The 23,471-nt window shown below is 34.6% G+C and overlaps 2 protein-coding genes across 2 annotated transcripts in view; one reads left to right on the forward strand and one right to left on the reverse strand.

The window, feature by feature from the left end:
* The window catches only part of LOC132173913 (double-strand break repair protein MRE11), a 52,451-nt gene that overhangs the window by 2,237 nt on the left and 26,743 nt on the right, over positions 1-23,471 (reverse strand). The window lies entirely within an intron of this gene.
* LOC132173693 (myosin-2) lies at positions 7,631-23,020 on the forward strand. Its single transcript, XM_059585264.1, has 25 exons — positions 7,631-7,915; positions 8,245-8,778; positions 9,692-9,793; positions 9,896-10,039; positions 10,136-10,286; positions 10,406-10,433; positions 10,595-10,763; positions 10,913-10,976; positions 11,113-11,126; positions 11,209-11,293; positions 12,005-12,108; positions 12,213-12,351; positions 13,115-13,233; positions 13,325-13,477; positions 13,564-13,653; positions 15,427-15,504; positions 15,882-16,040; positions 17,192-17,395; positions 17,639-17,844; positions 17,938-18,073; positions 19,572-19,701; positions 20,498-20,608; positions 20,688-20,803; positions 21,628-21,837; positions 22,087-23,020. The coding sequence occupies exons 2-25, from the start codon at positions 8,311-8,313 to the stop codon at positions 22,558-22,560; spliced, it is 3,654 nt and encodes a 1,217-aa protein (XP_059441247.1). The 5' UTR covers positions 7,631-7,915; positions 8,245-8,310; the 3' UTR covers positions 22,561-23,020.

The following is a 23,471-nucleotide window of genomic DNA, read 5'->3' on the forward strand; positions in this document are numbered from 1 at the left end:
ATCCCACCCACCTTCAATGATAGAGGGGGAGGAAGTTGTAACAATTTAGATAATGTGCTAGCAATTTGAACTCCTTAAAATTATTTATAAAACATATTCTCATAAAAGATTTGGCAATTCTAATTGGCGTGTCGGTTTTGAGTCGGGTCAATCAGATTTAGGTTAACCTAAATATGACCCATTTAATTAAACGGGTCAAACCTCTCAACCCTGATACAATTCATTTAAACAAATAAATGACACAAAATAGCCCATTTAATAAACAAGTTGTGTTGGGTTGACTTGACACGACACGCATTAACACGTTTAATAAACAGTTCGTGTTAGGTTGACCCAAAATATGACTTGTTTGACCCATTTTCACACCTATATATGAATTTAAATGGAGAAAAAAAAATTATATGAATTTTAAAAATGAATCTATATGAATTTTAGCCTTTAATTATTTTGTTCTTTAATTGTAAAAAAATATAATTTTATTTATATAGGCTATGCAGGACACCAATGGAATAGGCGAGTTGGCACAAGATTGACTCGTTTAGTAAACAGATTAACTCAGATTGACCCGAATTGACATGAACTCCATTACACAAAACTCTAACTTGCTAATTTCGTGTTGTATTCATGTCGGGTTCACAAATCGTGTCAAAAATTATCAACTTTAGTCTCATATAATAAGAAACAAATGTGAGACTTAACATACATGAACACTTTTATAATCCTCTCACCGAATGTTGGACAAACTTTTGGGGTGTTACAATCTCTCACTTAAATCATTGATGTCCTCGTCAAAGTCCATGTTATGGAGTGCTATCTAAGCACTACATGGTATTATTATGTTGCTTTGATACTATTTGAAATGACCCGAGAAAAAAAAAAAAAAAATTGCCACGAATGTGCTATTACTCTAAAATAATTAAGTAAGTTGTAATTTGAGTTCCCTAAAATTACTTACAAAAGCTCAATATTATCTAATATGGAATCAATGTATAACTTAAAACATATGAATATCTTTATAATCTAGACATTCAATGTAAGTAATATACCAACTCAATATGAGACTAACTTTTAGAGTGTCATAGGTAAAACCTCCCCCCACTCCCCAAATAGTGGGGTAGCTCGTGTGGTCACCCGGGGTTGCCACCCGCACTGCATGCATGGGTGTGGTTGCAATCCCCTTTTAAAGGTGGTGGAGTTGAATTATCACTTCTATCCCCTCCCATCTCTCCTCCCACCTCCTCCCAGTAGAGGCGGGCAGTAATGAAGGATGAATGACCGGCTTCTCTATTTATTTTTAACTTCTTTCTCACTTTTTTTGGTAATTTTTTATTATACAATAAAAATATGTGACATGTGACATGACAAAACTATTTAGGGTGCGTTTGGGAGTGCGTTTTTTAAAAAATAATCTGCGATTTTAAACTAAATCGCAATTTTAGGGTGTTTGGAATTGCTATTTTAAAAACGCAAATTTTAAAATCGCAAAAAAATCTGCGATTTTCATAAGTTGATTAGAGGGTGCTTATTTGAAAAAGTGCGAATTTAAAACAAAATCACGATTTCTATTAAAAAGATATTTGGCGCAATAGTTACTTTTTTAGAACGGGAATGAAGAAAATACCAAGAATACCCACCTAAAATATATTTAAAACCCTTCCTTTCTCTTTTTTTTTCTGTCTTGTTCATCCTTATTGGTAATTTGGTCATGAAACCGCAATTATATGCTAATGTTATCCAAACACTCAATTGATAAAAAAAGTATTTTTTAGTATGTTTTACCAAACGTTTGTACGATTTTAAAAACTCAATTTTTAAAAACGCAATTTTAAAATCGCACTTATTGAAATTGCACTCCCAAACGGGCTCTTACACGACACCACATTAACTTAATGTCAACGTAATTATTTTTTAGGAAAGGAGTGAAATGACAAAACACGGCAACCTTAAAGGGTTCAAATGTGATTTTAAAAAATCTAAAGAGTAAATTCAAATCACATGAAAACTCCGTGAGTTGTTATGAAATTTTCCTAAGCATGATAAGGAATTTTGATATGATAGTAAATGAAGTCCAATCTCAAGCAAGAAAAGAAATGGCTCTTCCCACAGCGTAGTCACCATGTAATCTGTTTAGTATTATGGTAAAATAGGTGTACCAAGATGTAAATCTTATGTATAAATATACATACATGGAGGTTCTTTTCATTTACTTATAGATGCACTATCATGACTTACGATTTTTTTGGTAATATGAAGGTTCGTCGTTTTTGAAATCGCTATTTTTTAAAATAACAAAAGGTTGGTAAAACATGTTAAAAAATAATTTTTTATGAAATATTTGTTATTCAAAATCGTGATTTTGGTCTAAATTCACGTTTTTTCAAATAAACATCCCCTAATCTGCTTATAAAAATCGCTGTTTTTTTTTAATATATATATATATATTTTAGATTATATGCTTTCTAAATCGTAATGTCAAACGCATTACGTTTAGCGATATATTTTAAAAACACATATTTTTGCGAAATCACAATTTCAAATGCACCCAAAATAAAATATCATGGGAGAGGGGGGATTTTTGCAAAGAGGGTAATGCTGCTAGAAAAGGAACCAGCATCGACCCATCGAGCCACAAGAGGGGCGCAAGAATTTGCGTTATATGAGACCTTAATTGTGGACCACTATACTTTGATTTGTTGTTTTTATTATTAAATTAAACAAAACATTTTAAAAAAAAATTAAAATATAGCGCAATCAAATATAGGATACTATAGTAGAATAGGTATAATAAAATATATGATACAATAGTATCTTAAGAAATAAGACATATATAAATCATTTTAATACATAGAGAAATTTTAAGGAATACATAAAAATATTTATTTTTATCAATCTCATTAATGAGATTTAAGAATAAGATTAGTTAAAGGAATGAGAGATTATGTGGGGAGATCCCTCATCAATTAATTTTATTTTTCTAATTATATATTTTTATTCTATTTATTTTATTTATCCTATTTGTTTATATAATATAAATTATACGGCTTAATGAAACGGAGGAGATTCTCCAATCCGAAGTAAACTCAAACTTAATGAGAGGCTTGAAGTACTTCTCTGAAAAATAAATTGGAATATCCTTCCAAAAAGACGAAAAACCCAACCCTTTTTAAAGTCCAAGAATGATTCCGACATTCTCTATGTCCTCCCTCTGTGCCTATCAAATCAAATCATCCGGGTATTTATTTTTCTCATGCTTTTTTTGCCATTCTTATTTTTTGATAATTTTAATAAAAGCATGATTTTGTCCCCTAAAAACAAAAAACAAAAAACAAAGTTTTTTTTTTTTTTTTTTTGAGACACATTATAAATTTTTTCCAAACCAGTATAGAGGAAATATTCTCCAATTAATTTAAAATAATATCAAATGTTTATAAACATTTAAAAGGTACATTAAATTTGGAGAAAACATCACTTTGACCCCCTGAACTTCCACTCGATTTTACAAACCTTTTCTAAACTTCCAAATCTCTGGATCTCTGAAATTTTAATTACTCTCAATTTGGACCCTTTGTCAGATTTTAAATGTTGCATGACGTTTATACCCCTGACTTTTGTATAAAATTATAACTTCCAAAACATTTTTTTTTTATTTAAAAAAAAAATGAAAATCAAGGACATTTTGGTCTTTTTTTTTTGTATTTTTAACGGCTAAAATTAACGGAAGGGTTCTAATTGAGAGTAATTGAAAATTCATGAATAAAAAATGAGAGATTTGGAAGTTCAAGGATTTGTAAAATCGGATAGAAGTTTAGGGACCAAAGTGAAGTTGCTCATTAAATTCTTATCATCATTAATAGCAGTTTACTAACTTAAATTAAATTTAATGTACCTTTTAAATGTTTATTGATACTTGACACTATTTTAAATGGGTTGGAAGATATTTTCTCTAAATTGATTTAGAGAAAATTTATATCCTTAATAAAAATAGCCATTATCTCCCCATCTAAACTTGGAATCCCCTTCCCCGAAAGGATTATAATCTCTTTCAAAATTTTGTTGCCTTAATAATCGATTTTATCTAGAGATTTTACTTAAATGCCGTAAAAAAAATAATAAAATAAAAAAATCAACCTATTATCTGTTGGGACTCTTCGGAGTGTCCGATGTATGCAGCCTCTAAACTGATCCTAATACGGGCAGCTCTTCTTGCCGTTGAAACAGCCTCTCTTCTAAAATTAGATGACATCATGTCTTATGATTGGATAGTCATAAAATGTTCTCTCATGTTGCCATAAGACATGCATACACACAAACTACAAACCTTCAATGACTTTTTCCTATGCTATTTTTAGTTTATTCTCCAGTTATCTCCTCTTCTTCTTCTTCTTCTTCATCTTCTTCTTTCCCCCCCTAATTTTCTAAATATTTGCTTCTTCAATTATCACAAAAGAGGATTGGGTCCAAATTTATTTACAAGTTTTTTCACAAAAAAGAAACCGAAAATGGAATTAGATATGAACAATTTAAAAAAAAAAAAAAAAACATTAATTTTTTGCTTTTTCACAACACTTTAGCCAAATCCCACAAAAGAACACCTTTGCCTTATCTATCCAGGTAGCAGTCCCGCGCTTTTTACATAAAACCTCACTCTTACACCGAGGGATGGATTTAAGGGGAGCTGGTGGGGGCCATGGCCCCGAGTAATTATAGAATGCCGACTTGTGTCTTATTAAGAATGATATGGCTATAAAATCACAATTTGATCAAAATTTAATAATGATCAATCATAAGCCTAATAATAATTTTAATAGCAACATTATTCTTAATAGGACATAAGTAGGACACCTAGAATTACTCTATGACCCCCGGCCAACCTCCAACTCTATAAAAAGGTTTATTAAAAATAGTTTGTTAATTTGTTAGAAAAAATAGTTTTTTTTTTCTTATTGGGGTCCTTAGATTTTTTTCTTTTTACAATCCCGCCCCTTAAAATTGAACTTATAGTTTCATCCCTGCTTACACCAAAAGAGTATTAACAACTTTGTATTTTATTATTAAATCAAAAATATTAACAAACCACCAAAAGTATAAAACATTTCTCAAAAAAAAAAAAAAAAAAAACAGATAATTAAATGCAAAAAAATATATAAATTCCTAGTAATAAAAAGCTCCCTTAATGAAGGGGTAGTATTGTCCATGGGCTGGTAGTAAATAATAATTCGAAGTTCCCTCCAACTCCAGTATTTACACTGTCACGCTCACCAAATTCCGACTTTTGGATATTCTTGTAGGTCACAGTCTTAAGTCACAGTCACGATTTAAAATTTCAAAAACATCTGTGCCATCAACAAAACGGAAGAGCCGCTCAGCGACAAAACACATTTTCTTATCCTTCTTGGCACGTCGAAGAAGGTCGCCAGAGCCACTTACTGCCATTTATTTTATGTACTCAATAAGTCAATATTGACCTTATTCCATCGCATATTTACAAACTTGCCAATGGGTACGTAATGCTGCATTAATATGTGACTACTTGGATCTTAGCCATTTTAGGAACAATAATTACATATTTGACTTTAGGTAGTAAGGTTATTGAAGTTTGCCTATTACGACCTGATTGAGATTGCGTTTGAGGGGTCTAAAAGTATTTTTAACACTCAAAAGGTCTGTTTGAAGAAAAAAATATTTGTTCGGTAAAAAAGTACTTTTAAAGGTCCAAAAAAACATAAAAATAACCAAAAAATACGTTTGACAAAAGCTTAAAAATGAAGCTTTTGTCTAAAAGCTCTTTTTAACTTAAAAACTATATTTTTCAAACGCAATATCAAACAGACTCTACGCCTATGATTGGAAGACGGTAGTGTTTAGCAAGGATCTGGGATTGCCCAATGTCATTCGGGAAGGTAATGCATTGAAAATAGTACTGGCATTATGAAAGGAGGAACAATCATGGAGTAGGCATGCAACTCTGATTGATGATTCAAAGATAATTTTGTATAGCTTTCATTCATGGCAAATATTGTACACAATGAGGGAAGCAAGTATGACAACTCATCTATTGGTAAAAGCAGCTTTCCCTCAATTAGTGGAGAAAATTTGGATGGAAGAATATATTGATTTCCTTCATGTTATTGTATCTTCTGAAAGTTGTACGATTTGATTTTTCATAAACGAAAGAGTAAATTTGTTCTTAACCCAAAAAAAAAAAAAAAAACGTGGTCATAATTTATGAGTGAGGGAAAAATTGAGAGAACTCCTTGATTATCATATAAAATGTAGCATCAAATAGTGATAAGTAGGTTTAGGCTCTAAATGATTAGAGTAATGCTATATACTATACTCATATTTCACGTCAATTTTACTAATGGATTGATATGATAGTGCCCATTAATCATTAGATTAGCCTTTGTTAAAAAATAGAAATAAAAATCTAAAAATTGATGAGCATTGCAATATGGACATAAATTTCCTTCAAACCAATCTTGAGAAAATATCCTCCGATCAATTTAAAATAGCGCCAAATAAATTTCCTTGCAACATTAGCGTAACAGAATAAGAGTGTAGTATATATAGCATTTCTAGAATGATTATTGTTCCCCCACAAAGGTGATGCAAAAAAGGTGGAGATTTCGTATGCATGGAGGCTCCAATAAAAAGATTGATTCCATCTTCTTCTTTTTTTCCATATATATATATATATATATATATGTATGAAGCGATTATTTTCTTTTTAATTGGTCCTCCTCCAATTAAAAGAAAAAATCTACCATTACATTTGTAGGACCAGATTTGGGTTTCACAAATTCAGTAATGAATTTGCAAGAGTTGAACGTGAAATACTAAAAGGGAGGACCAATATATATATCAAAAACATGATATCCCTCATCTCACACAATTTCCTTGCCACTTCCCTTTCCTTGAGCTCTCTTTCTTACCTTTCAAGCATAAATTATCAATTGTAGCTTTTCCTTCTTTTCAAGACAGATAATACTTTAATCTTGAAGTAGTCATTTACTTTATTTCCCTATTCTATTATTGTTTTCTTGTGATAATCGATAATATCAATATGGCCATGCTTAATTACATTCACTACACTTGAAGATATTGAAACATTCCCATAAATGGCTAAATTAACAAACCTACAAAAATACAACTAGCTCTAGTGTAAAAATGAAACCGAGACAAAAGAGGATCAAATTCGTTTCGTAACGCTTTTTAGAGTAATTTTTTTGTTTTTTTTAGCAAAAAAATAACAACATTAACAAACAACTCAAAATATAAAACGCTCTTAACTTATTTTTCACATAAAGAAAAAAAACCTTATGAAAGAGAAATATTTGTTTTTCATATTTTGTCAATTTTTGTATAAGAGAATTTATAAAAGAGATGAAAAGGAAATAAATCTGTAACAGCTCTCTTAATGAAAAGGCCAAATATGCCATCCAAACAGTATAACACGTGCATCAAATGGATTGGCCACGAGAAAAGCGAAGGGCAATAAAGCAAAAAAAAAAAAATACCAAACTTGTAAATATCTTGAAATAGTGAGGCAAATAGTAGAACTGCTCTTTCCCAATTTACAACGACACTCAGCTTTTCAGGTCCCAACTCCCAAGTGTCTCTGCGTTTTCTTCAATCCGGCGCAGTTTTGGCTCTAGCTTGTTCCCAGAATCCTTTTTTTTTTGTTTTTAATTTTTTTTTTCCCGATATTCTTATTACACACAATATTTTTATCCTTATCAGATCCAAACGGTTCTCTCAAGAAAACAATGCTCAACCCCACCTAGTCACCTACCTGAAATATTTGAATTTCTTCAACAAAACCTTAAAGCAAAGCAACGACAACAACGGCAGCAACAAATCTGTCATCCAAGTTAAGCTGCGAATTTTGTTTTCAAAAACCGAGAAGACAAAACAGGCAACAGCTTTTTTCCTTTCATTTCTGTTTTCCATTTCCTTCTTTCTCTCTCTTTCTCTGTCAAAAAGACACGCACACAGAGAGACAAGGTTTGTTTCTCTGAAACAACCTTAACCTCCTTGATTATTTGCGCAAATGCGGTTTCGGAGTTTGTTTTCTGAAGGTGTTTTTTAGAAAGAAAAAAAAAAAAAAAAGATACGTAGTTTTTTTTTTCGCAACATTTCCGGCTTGTCATTATTCTTCTTACGGATTTGGACTATCGGAATAGTATTCTTACATTTTGATAATTCCTGTTAGGGTTTTCATGGTTGGTAAATTGGACAACGCAGGGTTTGAATTCGTTCAACTGAGGTGGAAATTGAGCTTTTGAGGCTGAAATTCGAGTGAATTTGGTGATGTTATCGCCGGCGACGATGGCGCGGAGCTCGCTGGAGGAGATGCTGGACTCTCTGCGCCGGAGAGACGAAGTCGAGAAGCCGAAGGACTTGCCGCCGGCACTGCCGGCTCGGCCGACGTCGAGGGCTCGGCTGCCCTCGGCGCGCCGCTCTTTGCCAAACAACTTCAGGGTCAGCGGTGATGGTGGCGGCGGCGATGGCGGTTCACCTCCTCCGTGTGAGTTTAACGGGAAAGAGGAGGGAAAGAGGAAAGTGAGCGATTTGGGGTTCAAGAGAGGGAGCTTCGGGAGCAAGAAGATGAAGAAAGATCAGAATGTGGAGTCGCCATATACTGTGGAGTCGGAGGAGAGCAAAAATGAGCGAACGGAGGGTTCGGATTCAGATCATGGCTCTGCGGCGCCGAGTGCTTCGCCGCGGAAGATAAGGGAATTGGATTGGGATGACAACATTGGTTATTTCATCAAGAAGGTAACGGAGAAGGAAAATAGTGAGAATAATATGTTTGCTTCAGATTGATTCTTTGTTGTTCTGTTAGTCTTGTTAAGGTTTGTTGATTGACAATCTCGTAATGATTAGAGTATTTTGCCGTATAACTAATTGCAAGCATCCGTACATCTTGGGGTCTTAGACTAGAGAGAGTGATCAAGAAGGTGTGGAATTTTGTCATTACCACTCTTGGTAAGAGGTGTTAATTGAAGTACTGAAAGTAGTTGGAGTATTTGATTGTACAGTTAATTGCAAGAACAGAGCTGCTTTTTTTTTATTCTGCATGGTGTTCAGATAATAAGTTTACGGGACTTAGTCTAGAAAGAGAGATGAAGAAATTGTGGAGTTTTTGATGTGATTAATAATGGGTGGGTGGGTGTTGGTGGTCAAATCCCTCAGCTCTCTTTTGCCCATTAGTTGTGATTAATAATGGGTGGATTGATTGCCCAGAGGGGAGGCTAATTCCAACCCCTCAACTCCCTTTTTTCCGTTAGTAAAAACTTGTATCAGATGGAAGATCCATTTTAGGTATGTGATTTTGTTTTGATGGATTGGTTACGACACCTAGGGCACTAAAAGATACATTTGGATGTGATAAATATACAAATTAGAAGTCAAAACATGATTGAAATGTTGTCGGGAGGCCAGATTTTCTTACTTTCGAAGTGAACCATCCATTTGATGTTCTGGAACAGCACTGATCTTCTGGCCTCCCTTACTTTCGAAGGGAACCATCCATTTAATGTTCTGGAACAGCACTGATCTTGTTCCCATACCGGTTGAAAATTTAGCAATGAATTAGTTTTCTGTGAATTGTACCAGTGGTCTAATTTGCTAGTGTTGATGTATTGTTTCTGAAATGTACATAGACATTGAATGTAAATTTTCCTACCAGAAACTTCGTGTTTGGAGTTGGCTCCCAAGTAGGCAGTGGGAGTCAGGAACGATAAAATCAACTTCTGGGGAGGAAGCTCTTGTTTTACTGTCCAATGGAAATGTAAGTTTCTTAACCTTTGGCCATTTCTGAATTCTGTTTAAACAATCTTAAGTACTTTAGTTGGTGGGTTGTACTTGCACTTAGGTTGTGTGATTACTATAGGTTATGAAAGTGCCCACAGGAGAGCTCTTACCTGCAAACCCAGATATACTGGATGGTGTAGATGATCTTATACAGCTTAGTTATTTGAACGAGCCATCAGTACTTTACAATCTCCAGTGCAGATATTCTCAGGATAAAATCTATGTAAGTATGATATGGTCCTCTTGCTCATGCTTGCAAGTCAGAGTCATATCTCCTTTTTCACTCTCCTTTGACAGTTTTTATGTTTCCTTTCTGTAGAGTAAAGCAGGTCCAGTTTTGATTGCAGTTAATCCCTTCAAGGATGTACAGATATATGGAAAAGATTTTGTCACAGCTTACAGGAAGAAAGTAATGGACAGTCCTCATGTTTATGCTATAGCAGACGCTGCTTATACTGAGATGATGAGAGGTGGGAAAATCCATATGTTTTCTTATGTGAAGAAAGAAAGTGAAACATTTTGATTCTCTTTTGCCCACGTGTAAATTCTTTCTCAAGCCTTTTCTTTTTGCTATAATTTTATTTTGCAGATGAAGTAAATCAATCCATAATCATAAGGTTAGAATGTCTTCAATTAAGTTTCCTTTTAACTAGGAGCTCGGTTATGATCATTTCTTTAGTGTTCTTTAAGTTATGTTCTGCAACATTGGCCTTTGAGCTCATTTTGGAGATTTATTGGTAGTTAGCACACAGAATCATCTTTTAGTTTTTTCTTGCAGTGGGGAAAGCGGAGCTGGGAAAACTGAGACAGCTAAAATTGCAATGCAATATTTGACTGCCCTTGGTGGTGGCAGTTGCGGGATAGAGTATGAAATCCTTCAGACAAACTGTATACTGGAAGCATTTGGGAATGCAAAAACATCGAGGAATGACAACTCTAGCCGATTTGTGAGTTCCTTTCTTCTTTTCTTCATTGCAGAACGTACTCAGTTTTATCATGGTCTATAGCTTAAAAGTTTTTGTTTGGTGTTGAATATTAAAATTTTGCAATTTATAAAGTGAAGTCTATAGTTTACACATGTTCTAATTTTGCACAGGGGAAGTTGATTGAAATTCATTTTAGTTCACTGGGGAAGATATGTGGTGCTAAGATACAAACCTGTAAGGAGTTTGAATTTGAATAAATTGTTCTAATATACTATTTTGTGATGCATATTAATCGAGATAACTGACTTGATTGCTGTTTCAACCTCATGCTATGTCAAATGTCAATTTTACCTGCGATAATTGTGGACAGTTTTGTCAGAAAAGGTAAATTGTTGCCCCATCTGAAGTGCTGTGAACTTTTATATCATCTTGTTTTACTTCTGAAATCATGTACATCTCTGAGCAGTCGAGAGTGGTTCAACTGGTCAATGGCGAGAGGTCATACCACATCTTTTACCAACTTTGTGCTGGTGCTCCTTCAGTTCTTAAAGGTTGGACTTTCATTTTTAATCATTCCACACAATTTTCTCAAAGTAGAATTCTCATTTTGGCTGATTCTCATCCTTTCAGTATCCATAATTGTTACTCCATTGTGACAACATTGGCTATATATGTCGTGACATTGTAGTCAAGGCCCTGAACCTTTCGTATGCTTTTATGTGTTCTTTTGGTGGGAAATTCAGGTTTTCCAATCTTTATGAAATCATCACAGGATAGCCTTTAGACTTTCTTTGCTTCTACAGGTACTCTTGCCATATGGCATGCCAAGGATTTTCTAAATGTTACAGACTACACTGAAAATTGAAGATTTCTCAAAATAGCTAGACCTTAGGACTGAGTGATCCTCTTTGTGGGGCAACTCGAATGTTCATTTTGCTCTCCTTGTGAGTGGCCATTTTTATTGGAAGCGTTGAGTATAGTTCTCTCAGCTTTCCTGATTGTTTCTCTCTACTAGCCTCATCTGTTAAATATAGTGATGATCAGCAACCAGCCACAGTGCCCTCTCAATATTTGGAATCTCTTAAAATGTTGTTCATATTCATTTATAACTCTTAAGACAAGAATTTTTTTTTCTATTTTATAAAGTTACAACCAGCCGCGGTACCCTCCTCAATATTCTAATATGCTCATAATTTATTTAAACGAGATAGTAGAGAACTTATTCTCTGATGCTTGGAATTAATTTTTGTTTTTCTTTGTAGAGAGACTGAATCTAAGAATTGCAAGTGAGTACAATTATCTTAATCAGAGTGATTGCTTGGCAATTCATGGTGTTGATGATGCTAGGAAATTTCATAAGCTCATTGTAAGTTTACATATAGTTGTTTCTGTCACCATTCTGGTTCATATACCCTTCTTCCTTTTATTTCTGTCTCCTATTATCCTTATTGTTGTTTCTTGTTTCTCCAGGAAGCCCTAGACATTCTTCGAATCAGCAAAGAAGATCAAGAACATACATTTGCAATGCTTGCTGCAGTGTTATGGCTGGGGAACATATCATTTGAAGTAATTGACAATGAAAATCATGTAGAGGTGTTGGCTAATGAAGGTAAGTTTTATGTGTTTGGCTTCATGACTTTCTTGATGGATGTCTTGCACTTGATGCTGTTTGTATGTTGGTAGTGCTGATGGCATAAATACTTGGTGCTAGTTGTAACCATCTAGAATTATTTTAATTAGTCATAAACTGATGTTTATAATCGTTTTTTTTAGAGGTTTAGAACTACATGGTGATATTTTGAGCTCTGGTAAAATGTTTGATACATATATGTGGAGAGATTTTGATTACTGTGTCAATAGCAGGTCATCCATCCCCAGAAGAGAGTGTGTGCGTAAATTTTTTGGTTGATACAGTTGGCCAATAGGGAAGTTTTTTAAAGTAATGGAAACGTAAATTTGAGAACCGGTAGGCTGCTAGAAATGTTGTGAGAATTGGTGTCTATGCCTGTGAGCTTATTTTTTAATAAAAGATATCTTCTTATGCTGGCAAATATGATCAGAAGGATCATATAATAGGTTCCTTGGCTTCTGCCTTCTATCCCAAGTGTCATAGTTGAGTAGTAACTCATACATTGAAAGAGATAAGAAGGTAGTGAAACTTTGATATAGCAACTAATGCCGCCCCCCTCTCTCTTTCCTTGCGTCCTCTATTTGTTCCTATGAGTACTGTTTACTGTCTTGGTATTTTATCTAGAACTTTATTTAGGCTGTCTGCTTTTTCTGCGTACTGGCAAATTATACATATATTCTTTAAAGACTTTATTATATCGACTTACTTTGAAGTGACTTCTACTAACTTTTCCTTCTCTCAGCTGTAACCAATGCTGCCAGGCTGATTGGTTGCAGTTCCCAGGAACTAGTGATAGCTTTATCTACCCATAAAATCCAAGCCGGCAAGGATACTATTGCTAAAAGATTGACATTGCAGCAGGTCTGTTTAGCGTTCTGTCCCTCTATTCTAAGCAGCTCTCAAATGCACTCTTTTGGGGTTACATGAATTTTTTCCCCCTTCTGAAATTCAGGCAATTGACACAAGAGATGCATTGGCAAAATTTATATATGCGAGCATTTTTGACTGGCTTGTAGAACAAATCAATAAGTCGCTTGAAGTAGGCAAACGATGTACTGGGAGATCTATAAGTATCCTTGATATATATGGTTTTGAGTCATTTCAGGTATATGCTTTGTCTTCATCTATATAGTGATTTTTTAGTGCACTCTTGTTGCATATTTGATGGTGATATCATCTCCTCATTTTCAGAGGAATGGCTTTGAACAATTTTGTATAAATTATGCAAATGAGAGGCTGCAACAACATTTCAACCGGCATCTATTTAAACTTGAGCAGGAGGTGAGCGTCTCAAATGCAATGTGACCTTTCAATTTATATACAATGTATTTTTTTAACAAGTCATTCTTTAATAAAATGATGCATAGAAGAATCACAATTATATGTCTTGTCATGTATATGTAAACCTATTCTCTAAGTGGCTTTTGCATATTTACAGTGTGTTTGGGAGTTTGGGACTTATAAAGGAAAGGAAAGGAATGAATTATGAGGGAGTAGAATAGATAAGAAAGGTTTGAGATGTTCTTCGTTTGTTTGGATACTTAAGACTAAAGAAATAAATGTAAAGGAAAAAATTATGTACTTTGACTATTATTCCCTTCTCTGTTACCATGTCTTTTATCAGTTGAGGAGGGAAAGCGAGATTTCATACCAATTATGAAGGGAATGGAGTATATCTCCTACTTTTGGGTGGAATGCAAATGGAATCCAGCATTCGATTCCACCAATTTCTTTCCTTTAAGATTCACTCCCTTATGGGGAATTCCATCAATCCTTTCATTTCCACTCCACCGGTTTGACCAATGCAAGCTTGCTGATAGAGACATCTTTGATAAATTATTGCTCACTCTAAAACATGAATGAATCAAGGGTGTGGGCATTTCAAAGAGGCTATCTGGAAAGTTATTCCTTTGATCTTGATGTAGAACATTTGGTGAAAGGAATTGGCGCTACTTTGAAGACTACTAGATCCTGCTTTCTTTAAAACCCACTTTTTTGAGATCCCTCTTAGTTTGGGCTGTATTCTCTGTTTCTTCATTCTCCTTTTTGAATATTTTAGATCTTGTTAACTTTTTAGATAGACACCTTTAGTGTGGTTGTCTCTCTTGTTTACTTTCATGTGTGAGGGCTTTACCTATATTCTTTTCAATAAATTATTACTTATATATAAAAAAAAATCTGACGGTCCATGGTGCATTAGCATTAGGATATGCTTTTCACAACATAGATGTAGGAATTGTGGTTGACACTTGTACAACTCTATAACCATACTATAATTCAGCCTGTACTTCTCCAAATGAAACCATCGCACAGTTGTTCTCTTGTATGATTACTCACTAGAAGAATATCTGGTTGTGCCTCCTACATAGAAAATCCCTTGCTGTAGATATAAATAAGAGAACTGTTTACTTTTCACTGCTCACTAGTTGCATTGCATTTGGCTGTGACAATAGTTAGAAGATCTTTGTAAGTGTTGCAAAGTGGGAGCTGCAAGGCAGTATAGAATGAAAATTGCTAATCTAATCAGTCCCTTCTGTTTGATTTTAATTCTTTTGGACTAGGATCATATGCTCTATATGCTCATATAAACTGTTGTTGAGGATTCTAGATGCTGACCTGCGAGCCAAATTTAAGCTTTATGTAATTAAAGGAAAATGTACTTGAAGACATTCTGCAAAGAGATGGGGGTTCTGTAGTGTTTCTTGTCAGACCAATTGGTTTTGCAAAACCAGAAATTTTTTTTAGTTTTTAAATTTATCTGTTTTGACACACTTTCATTGGGTGTATCTTCTGTTTCACTGATTCAATAGAACTTTCCAATTATCAACATATGACATGGTTCTTATGAATAGCAAAGAGATGAGGGTTCTGTAGTGTTTCTGGTCAGACCAATTGGTTTTGCAAAACCAGAAATTTTTTTAGTTTTTAAACTTATCTGTTTTGACACACTTTCATTGGGTGTATCTTCTGTTTCACTGATTCAATAGAACTTTCCAATTGTCAACATATGACATGGTTCTTATGAATAGCAATGTCACAATTTCCTTGTTTCAGGACTATGAATTGGATGGGGTTGATTGGACAAAAGTTGATTTTGAAGACAATCAGGAGTGCTTGGATGTCTTTGAGAAGGTATTTCTATGGTTCAACATTATCATTCACGTGCTACCTTTTATTCAGGAGATGATTGGAATCTCTTGCACAAAGTTCTTTGATTTGACTTTGTTTTGTATACTTTATTTTTGGAGTGTGGGCCTTTCTTACACCTTTTGGTGTGTGTGTGTGTGTGTTTTTTATGAAAAAAATGAAAAAGCTTTTGCTTGCATTCATTTATATACTCTGCTATATAGTATGTTATTTTTATGATAGCTTCCAGGAAATTTTGCTCTCAGGTGCTCATGATGGATGCAGTTCTCATTTCTTTAGATTTGTTTGTTCTCACATTAAACCAGAGTATTTTCCCTTGGTAGTTAGATCACTCACTCTTTGTTGTCCGGTGGATTGTGCAGAAGCCTTTAGGTCTACTATCGTTGTTGGATGAGGAATCAAATTTTCCCAAGGCCACTGATCTGACATTTGCTAGTAAGCTTAAGCAGCACTTGAATTCTAATTCTTGCTTTAAAGGAGAAAGAGGCAGGGCCTTTGGTATACGTCACTATGCCGGAGAGGTTAGTTATAGCTCAGTTTGCAAGGAGCTTTCAATATTATGTTTTCATTTGATTTCAAATTGACTATTGAAATTGTACAAGTGAAATTTGTGACTGTCATGACTCATCGGACTTTGTGCTTATTGTACAATAGCAGAGATGAAAGTAGTGTCAGAAAAAAATAAAAATTGGTCCACACAAAAAAATAAAAAAGAGATGAAAGTGGTGTGTATAAAAAAAGTTTAATATCATCTACTTGAGAGAACTTATTTATGAGGGTGTTTGGCAACCATAGAACTGTTTCTAGTTCTGAACAACACAAAAGTAAATACTAGCTCAGCTTTGACCTGGCTTCAATTTATATTCAGTTTATCTGAACCCCATGGTAGTCATGTTTGGCTTTTTATGGAAATATGTTCCACTACTTTTAGTATTCGTAAATAGAGATTAAGTACTAATTTTATATTTTACAAAATTGACCAAATTTTACATACTTAAAATTGATTATACTTTTCATGTCTGGCCCAGTTTTGTGGTTTGCCAAACAAATCTCCTTCCATTTCTTTCTTTTGTCGCTCTCTTCTTAGCAACATCTTGTAACCAAATATCACTCAGATATTTGGACACAGTTACTCTGGCAGCTTCCTTTTTTTTTTTTTTTTTTTTTTTTTCTGAGCAGTCAGCATATTGCTTTATTGTCACAATCTCTAACTTATTATCATGATGGACCAATATTTATCATACATGCTGAAACTTTCAAAAAGATTTTCTAGAATTTTCCATTCCACTTTGATCCTGGCAATGAATATTAAGGCGTACATTTGAATCTACAATAGCACTGTCTTTTCTAATCCAGATATAAATATTATGTAGTTTTTCCAGAGATGATGTTGAAAATTTGAGTTCAATAGTTGGTAGTAAATGATGATATGATATAGGGAGCATGGATAATGGTGTGTTTGGCTAGATCTTCCTAATTTTTTTTCGCGTTGCATAGTTTTATAGCTACAAGGAAAACTAGAGCTTTCTTAAATAGTCAAGTCATGCAAGATTATGAACCACTTTTTATTTTTTTATTTTTTTTTTATAAATAAGTAAATGCAAGATAGCAAACCATGAAAGTCATTTTTCACAATATGTTTATGGCTTCGCTAACATCTGGATTTTTTTAGGTCCTATATGATACAAATGGTTTCCTGGAAAAGAACAGAGATCGACTGCACTCTGATTCCATCCAACTCCTCTCATCATGCAGTTGCCAACTGCTACAGTTATTTGCATCCAAAATGCTTGGCCAATCCCAGAAACAAGCAAACCCTATGTGCCAAATAGGTGCGTTGGACCCCCCAAAGCAGAGCGTTGGTACAAAGTTTAAGGTAATATGCTTGTTACCTTCTTATCATTTGAATATACAAATAGATGTTGCGTACTTAAAAGCTGAAGCTGAAATGATGGAATTTACGGCAGTGGCATGTGACTATATGAGATGATTTTGGTGTTCCGCTTTGTTCTGAAAATTGCAATATTTTTAGAAGTATGAAGAGTACAAGATAGTACTTGGAGATGTAGCTGAAGTTTTTTTTTTGCAAGATCTCAAGAAATGTCTTGGATTCTTGTAGGGTCAACTGTTCAAACTAATGCACCAGCTGGAGAACACCACGCCTCACTTCATTCGCTGCATAAAGCCAAACAGCAGGCAGCTTCCTGGCTTATATGAAGAGGACCTTGTCTTACAACAGCTCAGGTGTTGTGGCGTGTTGGAGGTTGTTAGAATTTCCAGATCTGGATATCCTACTAGAATGACTCATCAAGAGTTTGCAGGAAGGTAGAGGGTTTATTAGTTATTTAATGGTTCTTTACTTCTCTTTTTGAAAAACAGATGTTGAATTAATTCTTCTTATGTGCCGATATTATTCAGGTACGGTTTCCTACTTTCAGAGACCATTGTATCTCAGGATCCATTAAGTATATCAGTTGCAGTGCTGAAGCAATTCAATGTCCTCCCTGAGATGTATCAAGTTGGTTATACCAAACTTTTTCTCAGAATGGGGCAGGTAATTTCCTATATAGATATATATGTGTGTGTGTGTAATACTATATATATATATATATATAGATAGATGGATCGATAGAGTAATTCTATTCATCACCCCCCAAAGCCTATGTAGTGTGGCCCCCCCAAACCAAAAAACCAATCTCCATGCACCAAATGCTATAGAGAAACCATGCCTCATAGGCTTTTGGGGGATGGAAGGTGATATATATATATATATATATAACACACACGTCTTTGTTCTGGACAATGCAAGACTCTAGAAAGTTTTAACTTTATGTTTGTAATCTATTAAAGATAGGTCTTCCTGTCCTGCGTGAATGAGAATGATTAGATTAATTAATTGGATTCATATCTAGCATGGGCAAGTAATTCCCATGCTGTCTTTTCCAAAAGAAAAAAAGGAGAAAAAAAATTAGGTTTGGAAGGCTTTACAAACAAATTGCAAGAGAAAGCCATATTCACTTTATGTCTATGAATGGTGAGAATAATTTGTGAAGACTCGTTATTGGCATTGTCCATAGGAGTGGTGATATATTGTACAATTTACAAGTGCTTTCACTAACCATGTCAGTCAGAATGATTTGCCATAGTTTTCTACAGAAATTACCAAGAATCTTTTCATCGTCCCATCAGTTAAAATCAAACACCCATAAAGATGTAAATCAAGCTCTAAAAGGTTTTCTTAATTTGTCATATTACTGCATTTGTTTTTATTTTCTGTTTAGATTTTTATTTTTTATTTTTTATTATTTTATTATTTTTATTATTTTTTATTATTATTTTTTTTTTATAAGTAATCGCCAACTATTATTAAAAGCATAAGGCGCCTCTAGGTACACAAGACGTATACAAACGGAAACACCTAACTAGAAGTAGCAAAAAGAACAAGAAAATTACTATAACTAATTATCAAAGGAGACACATAAACAGCTGTCCATGGATACAAATTTTTTTAGAAATTCGTACCAAAACATGTGTAACAGTGCCCACAAACTCTTAACTAGCTAGAACAGTCCTCGAAAAGAGCTGAAACAAAGAATATTTTTCCTAAATGTTTTATATGGTCTCCGAAAATAATTAAACACTGTACTACTATTCTGATTCCTTCACACTGAAACTTACCTTCTATGTGCAGTACTTGTGCTTGGAGTTGTATGGATATTGCCCCATTATTCAGTTGACTTATGGGACCCTGAGTATAAAGGATGTCAATGAAAGGAAAATGAATCAGGAGAAAAAAAGGTCGAATAGGAAAAGAAAACAAGATAAAAACAAAAAAACAGTAGGAGGGGTCATTGCTGAGTTGACCTGATACTTTACTATGGAATGAAAGCAATTTTAACATTCGACTGAAAGGGTGTTCTGTCAATTGAATTAAATCTTGATACTTTGGAAGATTTTTGAACTAAACTGTCGAGTTCTGAAACTGTGATTGTTCTCTTTTTGATGAGTTTATTTTCTTTAATGGTTTTTCTGATGCTATTAATGGTTTATAGATTGGTGCGTTGGAGAATGCGAGAAATCAAGTTTTGCAAGGTATACTTGGTGTTCAGAAATGTTTCCGTGGTCTCCAAGCTCGCCATTTCTTCCACGAGCTTCAGGAAGGAGTGATGACATTACAATCATGTAATGCATGCATATCCATGCCTTTTAAATTGGTTTTTTTTTTTTTTTTGATAAGTAATGTCAATGTATTAAAAAGTGCAAGGGGCGCAACCCATGTACACAGGAAGTATACAAAAGAGCCCACAAATACAAGCTTTAAACTGAAAATGACGTAAATTCCGCAAGCGTTGAAACTTGTGAATACTACAACACTCTCCATGAGAAAAGTGTTTAGAGCACCCTTTTCTTCAATCCTTTTAAATTGTTTCATTTAATGCATTTCTTTGCTTGTTCTATAATCTTGTTCATGTTAAAATTATTCTGCAGTTTCGAGGACTCGTCTAGGAATATTGAGGACCTTTTACACTTTTTCTTGTACACCCTTTTCACTTGGACCACTAGTTGGCTAGCGCCCTTAGTGACCAGCTTCCCTGACTTCCTTTTTATGTTCTCTTCTTCTTTTTCTCCCTCTTAATCGCTCTCTTGTATACTCCCTGTGTACTAGGGTTGCGCCCCTCTGCGCTTTGATAATATATCTTTACTTACAAAAAAAAAAATTATTCTGCAGTTTTTCTCTGTCATATGCAATTTGGATATTTCTATAAAAGAAATGCTGCTTTATACATTTTAGAGTCTCTTCAGGACTGTAGTTTTCTAGGTCTCACAGGTGTTTATGCTGTAAAGTGCCTAAAACACTTGAATTGGTGGCTTAAATTCTGAATTAGTTTTAGGCGGTCTGTTGATTCTTTTGGATCTTCAGAAGCTTCTTTTTTCAAGCTTTTAAAAATGTTTGATTAAATTGATGGAACCAATGCAGTTGTTCGTGGTGAAATTACGAGAAGGAAGTATAATGATAGGATAAAGTGGTGCACAACTAGTGCTTCTGAAACCCTTAATGAAATGCAAGCGGCTGTGCATTTACAATCTGGTAAAAGTTATTTTGTTCATTGCTTTTGTGGTGGTTCAATTGCATACAGTTTTCTTATTGTTCATTTAAATAATTGTAGTAATCCGTGGATGGCTTGTTCGGAGGCATGTCAATGGCATGCATAATTTGAGAAAGTTACATCCTGAGAATGCAAAATCTAAACGGAGGCCAAGCAGGAAGATTTCAGAAATGAAGGTACTCTCTCTGACACTTATCTGCTTGCAAGAATTTTTACCATGTTTTGGTCCTGGCGCTGTAGTTATTATGTAGTTATAGAAAATATTATTTCATGAAGTGGTGTTTTCCTTTGTATCTCTCCCCTTAGTCCATGAAATTTTGCTGGAGTTTTGGAGCTATAAAATTCTCATGATGCAGAAGTTTTCAAATATGCTTGAAACCAAATTTATAAATTAGATTTAGTTTTCCCAATATTCAATAGTTTCCCTAAGAAGCTTGTTTATCTGAAAAATTGATTTGACAAATTTTTATTTGTTCAACCCTAAAAAACTGTAAAAACATTGCTAAAGAGTCGAAATACTTCCATAGCTTTATAATCCATTATAAATGGCATATGTCAAACAACTTCCTGCATGGCCTAGACTGCCACTGGGGCCTTTTGCCTCAGCTTGCATTGGCCAATGGCCACTACCAAACTGTATTGTTAGCACATAGAGAATGCTGCACAATCAATATGCATTTTGAGATTCACCAATGAAAGGAATGCAACTAGGGGAGCACATGCTAGGGTTGGCCTAGTAGTAAGTACATTGGATGAAGGCATAGACTGCACATCCTAGGTTCGAATCCCACTAATCTCAAATGTGGGGCTTATTTAATATGCGGGTCATGCGGGTGGGTTTGTATATCCGGGGTTTACCTACCTACCTTGTACACGATGAGAGGTTGGGTTGTCGTAGTTCTTTGTTACCCAAAAGAAAGGCAAAGTATGTTTTCTTTTTATATTTTCTGAAAGTTTTGTCAACCTGGATGACTAAAAAGGTCACTTTCTTTGTGAGCAGGATATACCGCAAGAGGTTCAGGTTCTGCCTCCAGTTTTGGCAGAGCTTCAAATGCAGGTTCTTAAGGCACAAGCAACTCTAGAACAAAAGGAAGAGGAAAATTCTGCACTGAGGGAGCAACTACAGCAGTCTGAGACAAGGTGGTCAGAATATGAAGCAAAGATGAAATCAATGGAGGAGATTTGGCAGAAGCAGATGGCATCTTTGCAAGTGAGTTTGCATGTTCATACATAAGTTGAACTACAAAAGATGTTACATATATGTCATAGAAGTTAACAAAACTAAAATGTGCCTGAAGGCGATCAAAGAACCCAAAAAAAAAAGAGAGATGGTAACAAATCAATAAAAGCTACTGTGCTTCTCTTTAATTTTTTTTTCGTGTTCATAACATGAGAGCTGCACCCTTACTAATTGAATTACTCAGATGCCTGGGGGTTTTTAATGGTAATTGCGATGCAGATGAGTCTTGCTGCAGCCAGGAAGAGCCTATCTGCTGACAATGCTGCAAGTCAACCTGGAAAACTTGATGCTTCTTCAACGCCGCAGTATTATGACTCAGAGGATAACACGTCCTTGGGATCTCGAACTCCTGGTGCAAGCACACCCTTAAAATCCTCTGGTACCAATCACGAAGTTGGAGCAGGGCGAGACACTAATGGTACTTTGAATGCAGTCAGCAATCTGGTAAAGGAATTTGAGCAGCATAGACAGGCTTTTGACAACGGTGCCAGAGCTATTGTTGAGGTCAAATCAGGGCACTCAGGTTCTCTTGTAAATTCTGATGATGAACTTCGGAAACTTAAACTCAGTTTTGAAGTATGGAAAAAAGAATTCAAAATTAGGTTACGAGAGGCAAAGGCAAAGCTTCATAAACTTGGGCGTTCTGAAGGTCGTTATAAATGGTGGGGAAAGCTAAGCGCAAGAGTGTCATAATATTCTCGTTCTAGATCATCCCTGGTGAAGTGTGTACAGATGGAGATAACTCAAAGACTGATAATGGAGAAAGAAATGGTATCAAAATACTGCCTCCTTACTTTTGAAGGAGTTGTTTTATTGCCTATATCTAGGGGGTGTTCCCATAGTGAGGCAGTGAAGGGAGAGAAATTGTATATCTACCAATTTTTGTTACTTGGTAGAAGTGTTCATAAGCCTGTGCATAATAGCCAAATAGGGATTTGTTGAGAGAACTTGGCCCTTTAAAATTCTCCATTCAGTAGTTAGTGTATTTGTGTATAATCTGTTGTCAATGTTGTAATTTTTGAGAATATTTAGAACTGAAGATATGGAAGGAAAGTGTTCATATCACCTATCCTTCTGCATGAAATGCTTTTGGTAAGGTAAACTATTTGGTCATGGGATCTAAGTACATAAATATATTACTTTTATTGTGCAGTCCATCTTTCTCTTCTTAGTACACTTTGCCTAAACCCTTAAAGGATGGAGTGTTTCCTGGCTTGGTCTTCTTATCTAGGGTTTTGTAATTTCTTTGGGATGGCGTTTTGACTTTTTTTAGCCAATGCATGAAGAGTAACAAAAGTAGAGTGTTATACAACTGAAATAACATGGCTGCCAAAATTAGCCTCAAGTTTTTGTTTTTTTGTTTTGTTTTGTATTTTTTTTTTTTTGAGTAATTCTAAATACTCAATTCTTACTGAGCTGATATACTAGTGCTTATAAACCCTTGATTTTTTTAATTTTTTTTTTTTTAATAAAAGCTAATGAAATGGTTGATAAGCACTATCACATCAGCATAGTGGAATGAGAGTAGGATGTGAGTTGAGTTATAGCATTACTTTTTTTTTTTTTTTTTACAACTGATTTTTATTGCTGATATATAACAATTT

This window comes from Corylus avellana, chromosome ca3, assembly GCF_901000735.1.
Source record: "Corylus avellana chromosome ca3, CavTom2PMs-1.0".
NCBI classification, from domain to species: Eukaryota; Viridiplantae; Streptophyta; class Magnoliopsida; order Fagales; family Betulaceae; genus Corylus; species Corylus avellana.